The 15,446-nt window shown below is 41.9% G+C and overlaps 1 protein-coding gene across 1 annotated transcript; it reads right to left on the reverse strand.

Annotated features, from left to right (window-relative positions):
* Positions 1-14,480: 14,480 nt before the first annotated feature.
* On the reverse strand, positions 14,481-15,298 carry LOC114373875 (probable steroid-binding protein 3). Its single transcript, XM_028331436.1, has 2 exons — positions 15,268-15,298; positions 14,481-14,815 (listed from the first exon to the last, which is right to left on the reverse strand). Exons 1-2 carry the CDS (start codon positions 15,296-15,298, stop codon positions 14,481-14,483), a joined length of 366 nt encoding a protein of 121 aa, XP_028187237.1.
* Positions 15,299-15,446: the final 148 nt, after the last annotated feature.

Here is a 15,446-nt window from a genome sequence, read left to right on the forward strand (position 1 = left end):
AACAATGCGTCTACCGGGGAAGGAGAGTATGCTGATGAAATCCCCCATAACCATAAATGAGATTTTGGATGTTAGCATTTCGTTTCTAAATGACCATTTAGAGGAAACACTGGGTTCAACTAAAATAGAAGAAAATCACTCAAAGTGTATCAACCTCGCACAGGTAAGTGTTTCATCCTAATTCCGAACCATAGATATGTCACGACTTGACTTTGCGAATTATTTCCTATCAAATCAAAGATTACATGCGTGATCATGGATCTATAGGACTTCCCTTGGAAACGGGTTCTTTTGGTGGGTTTTTCGGCTTTTGATTTTTTTTTTTTGGCTTTTTTCCTTTTCTATTTTTGTTTAGTGCGGGGCGAAGAAGTCGCTAGCGCACAAGATTTTGGTTGGCAATTAAAGGGAGAAGACCACTTTAGATCGTGGCTTCCTTTCCTTCTTTTTGTTCATTTGGTGACAATTCTGTATTGTTCAGATATTGTCCGGTCCAAAGACCTTTCTGCACATTTCTTCTGTTTTCTTTCGATCCTTGATCAGGAGCTTTCTTTCCTTCTTCTTCTTCCTTTTCCTTTTTTTTTTCTTTCTCCCATTCTTTGATTGGGAATTTTCTTTCTTTTCTTTTTGCTTTCTCCCACTCTTTGATTGGGAATCTCCTTTCTTTTCTTTTTGCTTTCTCTTTGATTGGAAATTTTCCTTCTTTTCTTTTTGCTTCCGAGGGTAAGGATTGACATTCTCACCCTGGGTCAAGGTTTATGGTGAGTCAGGATTTTGGCTCAAGACTTGTAGAATGGCTAGACATGATACATGTCAGGGTTTGGTTTGGTTCAAGGATAAAAGGGAGGCCCCACATTATTTCCATGACACAAATGCAAAAATGATGATTTGGAAATTTTATGCAAAACTGGTCATGCATGCACCTATGCGGACACTCAAGTGTCAAATTTTTATGGTCATGTGATGCTAGGGCTCAGGATTCATTTCCTCCATTTTAAATCAACCCAATGTTTCCAAAATATGTTCTTTTATCAATTTGTGCATTCATCCGAGTCCATTTTGGGTACTTGGGAAAATTTCACAGCATTCACCCTTCAGGTGTACACACATTTTTTTTCCAAAAACTAGCTATGATCAGCGAATTTTTTTTTCAAAGAAGAGTTGGAAGTCATCTCTTTTCTAAAGCATGTTGGTTTTTCAGCTAGACAACTTATTTTTCTTTTTTTCTCTCTTTTTTTTTTCTTTTTATGAGGTATTTTGCTACCTAAACATGTGTATATTTTTGTGAGGTATTTTTGCTATATACATGCATATCCAAGGTATCTTGCTACCTAAACATACATATATATATTTTGTGAAGTGTGTTTTTTTTTGTTGACATACATGCATACCTAAGGTATCTTTCTACCTAAACATACATATATATATTTTGTGGGGTATGACTACCTTTCGAGCTTGTGCTCGTTTTATTTAAATTCTTAGGATCATGAGCAACTAGGTGTGTCCCAATATGACTTGAGAAACAAAAGGTGATCAAATAGCAAGCAGAAATTTAAAAGTTACTAGGTTGCCTCCTAGTAGCGCTTCTTTAACGTCTTGAGCTGGATGCCTAATGATTTGTCGGTCATGGACCTAGTACTTTGCTTACCTTTGGCTTTGGACTTGGTCGCCTATGGGTCGGCCATGTGTCGTAGGAAACACTCTAACCTTTTTATGGATGAGCTGAGGTGAACTCTAGAGGTGGTGGCGGTGTGTCTATTGCCCGCTACCGGCCATCCCAATGCTGCTGTGGTGTTTCGCCCTGCGCCTGCCTGGGGGCGCAGTACTTCTTGATGAAAGCTCGATTGGTAGAGGGCCTGATGACCTTGCTGGGGGCGATAGGCACTCCCTTGAACTGACAGAGACCCGTATTTAGGGCTGGCAACTCCAAGACCCTGTTGGCATTCTTCGGGTCCACTAGGTGTCTTGTGGGCACGATCCCTGCAAACAATAGATGACATCAGAAATCAGTTGGGGGAGGTGCATACTTACCTATGTCATGATGGCATGAGCTTGCTGGGGGGACGAGCGCCCTGTAGGGCCGACAGAGGCCCGTAACCAGAGCTGAAAACCCCAGGGCCCTGTTGGACTTCTTCAGGTCCACTGGGTGTCTTTGTGGGTGCGATCCCTGCAAACAATAGATGGTGTCAGAAATCAGTTGAACCATATGCATACTTACCCATGTCGGGACGACACAAACCAACTTATACTTTTGTAGGGGAAGATTGGCATTGCGGTCGCTGGGCAAAATGTTGCTAAGTAGCAATGTCATCTATATCTGTGTAAGAGTGGTCATGTTGGTGCGCATGATCCGCACTCGTCTCTTTGCAGCGGCACGGGTGAAATCTTGCCCCGGTATGCATAGTAGCTATGTAATAGCCTCCCTCTCTGGTTGTGCTCGCACAGTTGGCCCTCCTCCAATATCAAGGGGTGGCCCAGGAACCGTTAAAAGGAAACTACTGGCCCCTTAACCGGGAGTGCAAGTCTCGGTTAAGCATATAAGGGCAGAGGACCTTAAATTCTCTTAAGGTGTGCATGTGGAGCACACTGAAAATGAGGACACGTAGCCCTCTAAAGGTGAGGGCGTGCAGCCCTCTCAAGGTGAGGATGTGTAGTCCTCTGGAGGTGAGGGCGTGCAGCCCTCTGATGGCGAGGACTTGTAGTCCTCTCAAGGTGAAGGCGTGCAACCCTCTGTTGGCGAGGACGTGTAGTCCTCTAAAGGTGAGGGCGTGTAGCCCTACGAAGGTGAGGACATGCAGTCCTCTGATGGCGAGGGCGTGTAGCCCTCTGAAGGTGAGGACGTGTAGTCCTCTAAAGGTGAGGGTAACTAGTACCCAAGGCGAGGGCGTGTAGCCCTCTGAAGGTGAGGACGTGTAGTCCTCTGAAGGTGAGGGTAACTAGTACCCAAGGCGAAGGCGTGTAGCCCTCTCAAGGCGAGGACGTGTAGTCCTCTCAAGGTGAGGACGTGCAGTCTTCTGAAGGCGAGGTCGTGTAGTCCTCTAAAGGCGATAGGTACAAGTACCCAAGGGTCCACCCTTATAAGAAAGCAAGAGATCGACTCATCGAGAGGGCCGGTCATCCCAAATCCACAAGATTTGGACATTAGATGTAGGAAATCTATGCAGTTAACATAATTTTTAGGGATGCAGATGCATGCAACCTTTGTCGTGAAATTTGGTAAATGTGGACTTCATATGAAACAATGCAATGTAATGGAAAGTTGTACAATGTTCATGACATTCTTTCCCTATTTTGTGATTTTGATTTTTATTTGATTTTTTTGGGAAACACAGATTGATTGTCCTTTTGAAAGAGGAAATAGTCCATGCAACCTTATCCTATCTTTTGCAAATCTCTCCGGGAACTCCCTCAAAGTGTGTGTTCTATTTGATTTAGTCACTTGACCATTTTGGAGTGACGGCAATGGATTCGTTTGATGTTTAATCAATCCATTGAAATCCTAGGGTTTGTTCCGCCCCCCCCCCCCCCTTTTTTTGTTTAAAAACATCGACGGGTGAGAACTTTTGATCGGCCCCTATGTTCACTTGACGCTCATGCACGGTGCCCCTCATTGCCCCAGTGTAAGGCTTTGAGGTACCAATCATTGTCTTTTGTCATGACCTTGTAGGAGGGAACCTATTGGGTGAGAACTTCTAATCTGTCCCTAGGTTCACTTGAGGCTCATGCACGATGCCCCTCATTGCTCCAGTGTAAGGCTTTGAGGTACCAATCGTTGTCTTGTTTTCATAGCCTCGTAGTGAGGAAGAATGAAAGAAGCAGTTGATTCTTGCAAAAAGAATTTTCCAAGGACGAGAAATAGTTGAAGGATTTTTTGATGGATTAAGTCAAATGACTCCTATGTAGAAGCAAGATGTTTTGATGTTTTGATGATGCCAAAGGATCAAGTACTTCCAAGTTTTATTCAAGACAAGAATCCAAGAATCCAAGAAAATCAAGATATATGATCAAGTTGATCTCTAGAATCTTAGGAAGAAGTTTCCAAATTGAAAAAGCAAAAGGTTTGGCCAAAGACTTCTATCCAAATCATTTTAAATTGAGATTTACTCTCTGTTAATCAATTACCAGCAGCTGAAAATGTTTATAACAGTCACTATAAATTTGAATTCAAAATTTATAATGTGTAATCGATTACACATGGATGGTAATTGATTACCAGCAGTTTATTCAAATTTTAAAGCCTGTAATCGATTTCACAAGTCTTGTAATCGATTACCAGAGGAGATTTTCAGAAAATAATTTCCAAGAGTCACATCTATTCAAATGGTTTATGAATGGCCATCAAAGGTGACTTGGAAACACGAATTTAAAGAGAGTTTTCATTGCCCAAAAATTTTTATCCTCTCAAAAGATTAAGAGTTTTTCTGAACTGAAATGTCTTATCCTCTCAAAAAGATTCCTTGGTCAACCACTTGCATATTCAATAAGGAATTTTGATTGATCTTCATTGTACAATCTATCTCTTTTAAGAGAGATTTCTTCTTCTTATTTCTAAAAAGGGATTAAGAGACCGTGGGTCTCTTGTTGTAGAGGATTCCTGAACACAAGGGAAGGGTTGTCCCTGTGTGGTTCAGACTTTGTAAAAGGAGTTTTACAAAGAGAGTGGAAAATCTCAAGTGGGTTGCTTGAGGACTGGACGTAGGCACGGGAAGTGGCCGAACCAGTATAAATCAAGTTTGCATTCCTCTCTTCCTTTAAACTTCTTTTATTTATTGCTATTTATCTTTTGCTTTAAAGAAGTTTATTTTGAATTGTCTTTTGAGTAATTCATGTTAAGGGTGCATTGTTAATCCAAAAAGAAAGAGTGATAGTTCAATTGGGGAATAGTCTTTGCATCTTAATTCAACCCCCCCCTTTCTTAAGATAACTGAGGCCATTTGTCCAACATCCTATTCTTGACAACTCGCTTCTCTAAGAAGACAAACTTTCCGGAATGATAAAATGAAGTCACATGAACGTCAATATTTTTACTTGAAAACACAGTCAATCAAATGCCCCCTCTTCTTTTTTTTTTTTACTTTACTCGTCGTTTTACGACACCCCCACCAATGTGCAAGATGAGTAATCTCTGATTGAACGGTCTTGGAAGTCAACACTCAGGAGCGCAGGTTGCTTGAGCAAACAGACCAATGGCTTACACTCACATTCCGGTGGAAGTTGAATAAGCAAAGATGTGTTTGTGAGAGGATGAGAGAGACAAGGATGTCCATTTTATCCATATCATTTAGCATTGTAAATGTGGTTTATAATAATGGCATAAACTTGAAAATCCTGATGAGTCATAACAACAGCTTCCAGAATTGCCCCATGTATGGTGTTGCTTGTCAATGTTAGGATTCAACAAGCGATTCTCCTCAAATTTCAGCCAGCCCGTATCAATTAGACTTCACACTTTATGCTTCGGGGTCATACAATGCTCAATGGAATGCCCCGGGGCTCCTCCATGATAAGCACACGTTGCGTTCGAGTCGTATCCTTAGAAAAATGGAGGTTGAGGAACCTTGGTTGGGGTTATGGCTACCATTGAATTATCGAGTGGATATGGGATCAAGTTTAGCATATGACAACGGAATTTGGGGTGAACCCTACAGGCTTTTTGCTGCAAAATTCCTTTTTGTTGATGTTTTTTGGTTTGTGCTAAAGGTGGTCTTCGTCATTGGAAGTGCGGTAGACAGGCTTTGTGGTTGATTTAGGGATGACCTTTGTGGATAACTGGGTGGTGGGTAAGGAGGTTTGTTATTGGCTGAGTAATGACATTGTTGGGTTGGTGGGAAACTTGGCCGTATAGGAATGGCAGTCACAGCATGAGTTTCTCCCTCTTTCTCACCCTCTTCATTTGCCCCAGTTTTCTCAGTCGTCCTAGTAGGATGATCAAATTTGCCTCTTTTCGGACCCACATTGATCCTTTCACTGGCGAAGACCAAATCTGCAAAGCTTTGAGGGTGCGTAGCCTACCATCTTTTCATAGTAGAGTACCGATAATGTGTTTACCATCACGATTATCGTCTCCCTTTTTGCACATGTTCTGTAGTTGCATCCTATCCGGAACCATATCAGAATAGTACTGATACTGCCTAACGAAGGCAACCATTAGGTCCTTCCAAGTATGGACTCGGGAAGGTTCCAAGTTAGTGTACCAGGTAGCAGCTACCCCAGTAAGACTTTCTTGGAAGAAATGTATTAGCAATTCCTCATCTTTGCGTATGCCCTTATCTTCCGACAATACATCTTTGGATGGTTCTTGGGGCAAGTAGTCCCCTTGTACTTGTCAAAGTCCAGCACCTTGAACTTGGGAGGGGTGATGATATTGGGTACTAGGAACAACTCTTCTAGGTTAGCAAAGGCATAATCTTTACCTCCTTCAATGGCCCTGAGCCTTTCCTCTTTCCCATTTCTGCCATAGCATGAGGGTTTTTAACCGCTGTGGAATGTGAGGGTTGTGGTTGTGGGTGACACTGAGGGCCCTCCAAAGTGTTTTGCAGGGGTATACCACCAACTGCTTGCCCTTCAGTGGCATATCCGAGGCAAGGCTCGAAGTCGGCTAGATTGTGGTGGGGCATTCCATGTGTCTCCTCCATGGGTCGAGAGACATGTGCATGATCAGATTGAGGTTGTTGGCTCTTAATGAGTATGGGTGTGGAGTTATTGACATCCTCATTGGGAATGTACGCCACATTGGGTGGTGTATAGTTTGGGAGGCAAGCCATATGGCGGGAAGGCGTGCTTGTTTTGAATTTGCACATCATGGGGTCATCCGTACTTCCCAAATCTTTGCCTACCATATTTGAGGTTGGATGATTCATTTGCTTGAGGCCAGATGGGAGCATCGGGTTCACCTTAGCGACAACGCTAGTAGCGGCAACTATAACCGCATTGGCTTCCATTATCTTCTTCATGCTCATCATGGCCTCCATCATTGTGGCCATTTGCTCTTTCATGGCCTCCATTTCGGCCTTCATCTTCTCTTGCACCTCCTCTGCTTCACCCATTACTCTAGTTCTAGCACGAGTTCGGTAAGGGCGCCGTAAAGCGTGTCCTTTTCTTTTTGATAACAATGATTAAGTTCATTTTATTTTATTTTATTTTATTTTTCAAGGAAAGAATGCAATGAGCAATGCAACCAATGAAAAGCATGGATGTATGCGAATGATGTACAGTTGAAGTATTGCGAATTTTTACGCAGGATATGGGGTTGAATCAATTTAGATTTTCAACATGGTCCATGACATCTTTGTCAAGGTGAAACTGGAAGTAACAAGGGCATCAATAATCCTAAATATGTTTGGCAGTAGACGAAGCAGTGATGTGACTCGATTCATCTTTTGCCCCAATTTTGCAAGACGGTTACTTCCAAGGAATGGCAATTCTGATCGCCAATACTTCAACAACATTTCATAGGGATGAATGACTCGGGCATACTTTAAGCTTATGCACGGAAAATGTAATTATGAAATTGAGATGCCCGAAGAAACACCATTTCCTAGTTAACCATGCATTAGGTACCATGTTCAATTATTTTGTTTTGTTGTTGTGTGTTTTTGTTTTTTTTTTTTAGAAATGGGTTTATGATCCCAACATGGTTGGCTCATGGTGCCTAACACATGCAACTAAGAATGTAGTGTGAAGTTTCACGCTTCCCCTTTTTTGTTTTTGTTTTGTAGAGGAAAACGCAAGGATGAGCAAACATGAAAACAAATGGTATGCAATTTTGCAGATCAAAAAGTTTGTTGAACGCATATCCATGATGATGCCATGACTCATGCAAAATGTGAGGCTGTAATATGATAACAGACAAATGCAGGAACGATATGTTCATTATGATGCCATGAAGAGATGTTTATGCGATGCATGATATGAATGCATTTACGGACACGAGAGCCCGAAAAATTATCTCTTCTTACTTGCGCATTTGGGGGCGCAGTGCCCTATGTGTACAGTTAAGAAGGTGATATGGACCTTCCGGCTTCCCGTGACAAAGGATGAGACCAACATACAATGCATGCTAGAGATAAAATGCGGGAGTGACTTGATTCGCACTGATTTTTGGAGTAACAACGTGGGATAAACTCATTTTATTCAAAAAGTTATAACTAGTCAAGATCTGAGCGACAATACAAAACTTCCTAGCGGTTTCTAATCATATGGTCCATTAAGTCTATCATATGCTGACAATAGCTGAGAAGTCCATGGATCTCCTCGGGGGCGGAGTAGGTGTCCGCCATTGCTTTGGCCTTGGCTAGCAATCGAGGAAGTTCTTGACTCCTGTTCAAAGTAAGAGCAAATTGGTCCATCCACATTGTTGCCTCTTGGTGCAATGAATCAATTACCCTTTCCCTTGCTTCCCTTTCTGCTGATATCTTGGCGTACTCATCCTCTAGCCTTTGCTCGTGAGTCGCTGCTAGATTTAGCTTCTCTTTGCACTCATCGATGATGGCCCACATATTCCCTTCAGTCTCGCTTAACTGTTGGGACAAATTTCTTTTCGACCTAAGGCAAGCCTTTAGCTCATCCTTCAAGATCATGCCTTTGACCCGTGATGATTCCTTTCACCTCTTCGGAGCATGAGCTCACTATTGCTGCCCTATAAAGCCCCTCAAAACTTTGTTTTGGTCGTGTTCTTCCTTTCGGGCCTTCATGGTTTCTCGTTCCAAGGCTTCAGCGGTGGCCATATTGACGTCCCTTAGTTCATCATACTCTCTTCAGACTTTGATGGCTATGGACTTGAACTTCTCTTTGACTACCCGGGCTCTTTCAAGCTCTGCCTTTAGGGCTTGTACCTCATCACTTTCTTCCGAAGCTTTAACCTCATCGTCTCTCACAGTCTTTAGATTTGGGAGCCAATCCAATCCTTGTGTTCGGACTCTCAGCCACTTATGATAGCCGCCGATGATCCCATTACTGCTTCGCCTAAGCTCTCTGTCCTTTCTTCACACCGCATCACATGCCTTGCGAACTCCTTGGAGTACCTTTGCATTGGGGTCACTGAAACCCCGTGTAATGAAAGGCGTGATGCTTTCGTCTAATGGCGCTCCTCTCATGGGGTAGCCAAGCTGTCTTATGGCGAGGACAGGATTATAATTTATACAACCCCTTGTTCCCATTAAGGGAACATTTGGAAATCCTTCGCATGAAGATAGAATCCTGATTCTTCCTTCCTTCTAGCGAGGGAACCAATTAACAGACGCCCCTCTATGCTAGCCAAGAGTTGTTCCCAATTCGTCTTTCTTTTTTCAACGCACGAGCGGTGACCTTGTAGCGGATAGACGGGCCTACCTTCTTGGAGAAAAAGGTGCAAAACCAGCCACACATAGTGAGCCGGTGAACAACAAACAATTCTTGCGCCGCTCTTTACACATCTCTGGTCGAACGTGTCATGCATGGCCAAAATGGCGACGACCGGGCTTTCCTTGCCATGATGAAAGGCGAGGAAAGCGTCAATCGCTGCTAGGTCCACTAACCCTTCCATATTTGGAAAGAGGACACCTCCAACGATCAAAAGCGCCAAGATGTCAATAAAAGAAGCCCATTCGCCTTGATTTTGCCAAGGCCTTTGCCCTTTCCTCCAAACACTTCCTTGGTACTCCGACTACTCCATTTCTGTTTTGCTTTACACGGTCCAACTCTTGTGCTGAGATTTTCACTACCTTGGCAACTCTTGTCGTGGAGGGATAGAACCCAGAGAAAAGATATGGCTTCCTTCCTCCTAGTGGGCATCCCAGGATTTCTTCAAACTCTTTCACAGTCGGCACTAGCTGGAAGTCCTCAAATGTGAAGCACCTTAGGGGCTGGTCATAATACTGGGAAAGGGATGCAATCGGTTCCATGGAGACTTCTACCCTAGCTAGGTCCCAAATCTTACCATAGGCTTTGCGGAACGCTTGCCGTTGAAGTTGACTCATTAATTGCCCCAACTCTCGTAAACTAGTGACCTCTAAGCTCTTGATTTTGACTTGATAGAACCTCTTTTTAAGCGAAGGCTTTCGACTTGATCCCATGTTTTACTAAAGTGAAATAAAATCTAGTGCGAATCAAAACTCCGACATCTATCATGGGTGGAATGGATGAATGCATGAAGAAATGCATATGACACAGATGCAATTTACGAATACAGGAGCCCGAGAAACTGTCTCCTTCTTAGATACAACGTCTAAGGGTAGAAAAGTGCCCCAACGTATGTATTTAAAATGGTGACACAGACCCTTCGTTGGTTTGTTTACAGAGGGGATCAAGACAGAACCCATGTGCGATGCATATGCGAAAGGCGCAACACGGGAATGTACATAGTATGACAATACTCACTCAATATAAGCAAAAGGGTATATGACACTTATGCATGGCAGTGGGAAAAATGGCACGCAGCGTGTTTGCTCTGTGCCCCTATTTAAGGGACCTATAAGGGAGAGAGCTAACTAGGCTTTTAGTAATAACCCCCAAGGTAGTCATATCTCTCTTGATGGTTTCTAGAGGTATCATCCCCTTCGAAGAACATACTGCAGCAGTAGGGACTACTAGCAACAATATGTTTTCAAAGAGAAAAACTCTAGATGAGGGTTCACTGTAATCAAGTAACTCGGAGACCTAGCATGATCACGGATTCACCTCCACTCCTTATGTTCCCACGAACCCGGGTATAGGGCCCTTTTTCAACTCACCGTGTGTGAAAATAGTGTTAGTGTTTGTGTGCATCAAATGAATAAATATTTACCTCAAGCATACAAAAAATGCACTAAAAGCATCAAAGAGTTATATATACAAGAACATAATGAAGGAAAGCCAACAAAGGAGTAAGTCATGGTAAAACATTGCACAAGATTAAATGGCCTAACTCTCTAAAAACAGTCCCCAGTGGAGTCGCCAACTGTCGCAACCTACCCTACGGCGGGAGGGCGACGCGAGACTCGCGGGATGCGTGTTCCACGAAAGGAATACGCGCGGAGTCGCCACCAACGTTTATTTGAGGAAAACGTCGGAAAAACCGGAAAAGACACGATCTACGAACTTTTAAGTGAAAGGTTCGGGAGTTGTATTTACGCACGGGGAAGGTATTAGCACCCCACACGTCCATCACAAGGGACGACAGCCTTTAATCGAATGTGCAAACATGACTTTGATTTTTACGTTCCCTTTACGTTCTTATATCTTTTATGCCTTTTTTATATTTTTCTCTTTTTGTGGTCGACAAGGGTGTTTTCCCTTTGCTCCTACGTATTCCTCAATTGTGATGAGGAAATCAGACCTACGTAGTTCTTTCGGAACAAAGTGTTTGGTTAAGTTGTTTTTTATCTTTTTGCAAGATATATTTTGATTGAACAAAAGGTCATTTAAGGTGTTGGACCATTAAACGGTCTTTTAATTTTGAAAGGAGAGAAACGTTAAGGCGTTGGACCATTAACGATCTCTTGTTTTTTGAAAGGAGAGAAACGTTAAGGCACTTGGACCATTAACGATCTCTCGGGGTGGTCGACAAAAGCGGGGCTTTTGCTCCTACGTATCCTCAATTGCGATGAGGAAATCAGACCTACGTAGTTCTTGCAAAAGCGGTAAAGTTACATGTTGATTTTATGCTTTTGAACGGTCCATGTTAACCCATAAAAGCAAAGAGGACCGTTTAAGGCGTCGGACCTTAAAACGGTTTTTAGTGATTTTTCGGACAAAACTTGATTTGTGAGTTGATTTTAGTCTTAGTTTCACTTTGGTTATTAATAAATTCATTCAAAGAAATTTCCAAAGAAAAACGTCCGATCGATTTTTTTGATTATTTCATTCAAAGATATTTTGATTATTTTATTATTATTTTTCAAGATATTTCTATTATTTTATTATTATTTTACTTTTTTTGGTTTAACCGAGGTTATAGCGTGAACGATCGGTTACATTTTGTTTCAAAAGTGATTAAAGGAAACTATAACACAAATGATCGGTTGAAAATCATTTTATCATTTATTAGGTGAGAAAACGACTTAAATAAACGGTAAAAGCGCGTTAAAGACGGAAGAAAAGAAATTGAAAATGAACGAAATAAAGATGAAAGCTTAAAAAAAAAAAACAAGAAATAAATTGAAAGTCTCGGATTCAAAAACTTACCCGTTGAAGAACGAAGAACGGATGAAGAACGGTGAAGAACGGACGAAAACCTTCACGGATTTGCTTACGGAAACATCTCGGAAGCGCTACGGAAGCACCTCGGCTTGGATTTTCTTCACGGAAACAATTTTTTTCACCCAAAATAGCTGAAATACATAGTCAGGGGGCTCAGGGATCCTTAGAACAGCCCCCTTCAGCCTATTTATAGGAAAAAGGGGAGGAGGTTGCCGCCCAGCTCGCCCAGGCGAGCTGGGTTGCTTCCTCCAGAAGCAATTCAGCTTCAAAAAATCATTCTGGAAGGCCCAATCCAAAATTTCGAAATTGATATTTGCACCCCCCCAATTTTGATAAGTTCACCCCCTTCTTTCGTAATTTACGTAAAAGTTACGGAAGCATATAGGACTTGATTTTCTTCTTTTTTTCTCTTCCCTCTCACCCGTATTAAGTTAAATATGCTTATTTAGGGTTATGGGAATTTTACGGAAGCATTACGAGTGTCCCGGAATCCCATTTTTCAACAAAACGGGGGGTGTGGTGGCCACCTAGCTCTAGGTTACTTCAACCTTAGCCCAGATTCGAAAATTACTATTTGCACCCCCATTTTACTAAATACACCCCCTTTCCCTTTTTTTGTGGTGATTTTTTTCGTAACGTTACGAAAATTTACGAATTTCGTAACGATACTTGTTTTCTTTCCGTAATATTACGGAACATTGCGGATTACATAATCATCCCTTTTTTGACTTACGGAATGTTACGGAACCTCACGAATTGTACAACGATGCTTCCTTTTGATTTCCGGTGTGTCACAGAACCTTACGGATTGTGCATCAATACTTTCTTTCGGTTTCTGGCACATCACGGAACTTCAAAAATTGCCTAATGATGGGTGCCAAGCACCTCAAAATGACCAAATACAAGTTGCATGCCACCAAGCAAAGGTCCCCAGACGAAATTAGGGTATGACAGGACCAAACTTAGGTAAACATAAATGTGTAAAGTCAAAAACTTTCAATTTTCTAGTCTGATATTAGTGACTAGGACCAAAACTTGGTAAACAAAAATATGTAAAGACTAAAACTTATCATTTTCTAGTATCTAGACTAAAACTTAAAATTAAAATAACTATACAGACTAAGTAAATAATTTAACTAAAAATGGAAATGCTAATAAGGAATTAATTACCTTAGAATTCCAAGAGCGGCTTGAAAGATCCCAACAAAGAATGTTGAAGTTAAACCTAATTGAAGAAAAAGATGAGGTTGTTCATTGGGAGACACTTCCTCTGTGAGCATGGATCCCAGCACTAGGGAAGCAATAGAAACAGGTCCTACTGCAAGATCCATTGAGCTTCCAAGAACAACATACACAGGGGGGGAGCAAAACTAGAATCTGAAATATGTACCAAAGAAAATTATAAGAATAGCACTAGATATAGCATGTGTTCTGATTTGTAAAACAAAATAAGCACATAGGCCACATTGTTGGCAAAATCAACATACTCAGAGTCCTAGAATTGCAGAAAGATTTGCAAGGTTAGCATAACTGATTCCCTGAATGACAAGATACACAATTGAAGAAGAAAACCAAGTGGAGAGGACATTAATAATTTTTCTTGTCTAAGAAACAACTTGAACCTGAGGCAAGATTTTGAATTGTAGGTGTTTTTTTTTTCAGCAAACACAAACATCTAGTAATATAAATGTACTTCGGGATCTAAATAGTGGTCATCCCACTACTGCTATCCCACTATAGCATTTTTGGAGTCATGTAATCAAGCCATGTAAAAGAAATTAAAATGGCTTTAACTCTTAAGAGTACAGTCAAAAAAATCAAAATAATTCTTGTGCTCACTCTATACATTGTTTAGCACACTTTCACTTCATATATTCCAATCAGCATATACACAAACTATAACTACCCAAAGGCATATGCACTACATTGACCTAAATAATTTGGGACAATGAAGAATTATCCAACGTGTTGGCCAGGGGTCAAAGGCATGTGCACTACAAAGATTTATATATAATTTAGCAGAGGAGATAATTTAATTACGCAGATTGCAGAGCAATTTTCTTAATTTATCCTTCATGGTGGCTTGTACTCAAATAAGATAACCCAAATTGGAAATGCAACAAAAATCCCTTTCTTAAGCAATAAAAAAAATTAAAATCAATTAGAGGAGCAACATGAGATGCATGAAAGAGAAATCCAATCCCGTATCCAGAATTTGGATAGAGGAATTTTATTAATATTATTAGGGATTTAAGGGTGATTGAGTTCGGTAAGAGATCATGTCACTCACATGATAGAGTACAAAATACACTTAGGTTATCATATGATTAATTGAGAACACGAGCAACCACAGGGTACTTAGCTTGGAATTTGTTCTCCCAGTCGTTGAGAACACCGATCTCCTTGTCAGAGAGGTCGTCGAGGGAGGGGGAGATGTCATCGTCGTTCTTGCTCATCTTCGCCAGGGCTCTGCTGGCGTCTTTGACGGCAAACATGGCGTAGGGGCCGCTGGGGCCGTAAAAGGATTTTCCAGTGCTGACGTCGTAGACGCGACCCACTCCCTTCTGGTCATTGAACCACTTCACCTTCCTCGTTACCCTCTGCTTCTCACTCTCACGACACAGCTGGCAACCACGGCGGGATAGCCTACGGCACGACGGTACTACAACAACATTGATGCGGCACAGGGGATGTCAGCTTCGAGGTCCTTCGAGTTCTGAGCTTCGCGGCGTCGCGCGCAGATGCATGCGAAAACCTAATCAAAAAAGCTTTATATTTTTTAAAAAATGACGCGACCCACTCCCTTCTGGTCATTGAACCACTTCACCTTCCTCGTTACCCTCTGCTTCTCACTCTCACGACACAGCTGGCAACCACGGTGGGGTAGCCTACGGCACGGCGGTACTACAACAACATTGATGCGGCACAGGGGATGTCAGCTTCGAGGTCCTTCGAGTTCTAAGCTTCGCGGCGTCGTGCGCAGATGCATGCGAAAACCTAATCAAAAAAGCTTTATATTTTTTAAAAAATGAACAAAGGCGGTTTTCTATTTACACCCGTTGTAGAAATAAGTCCTACAAAGACGGGTCTCGAAGACCGTCGTAATTATCTTACCACTATTTACAAAAATGTCACTGAGGGACATTCTAAGGCGGTTCCTGGAAACTGCCTTAGAATGTGCGTCCTAAAAACAGCTTTTTTTAGTAGTGGCCATGTCCTATCTGGTTGCATCATGCAAAGTAAGAATCTGAGTGTCTCACTAGAGAGATCTCAACACCTTTAGGGTACCACAA

The sequence above is a fragment of the Glycine soja genome, chromosome 2, assembly GCF_004193775.1.
Source record: "Glycine soja cultivar W05 chromosome 2, ASM419377v2, whole genome shotgun sequence".
Classification (NCBI taxonomy): domain Eukaryota; kingdom Viridiplantae; phylum Streptophyta; class Magnoliopsida; order Fabales; family Fabaceae; genus Glycine; species Glycine soja.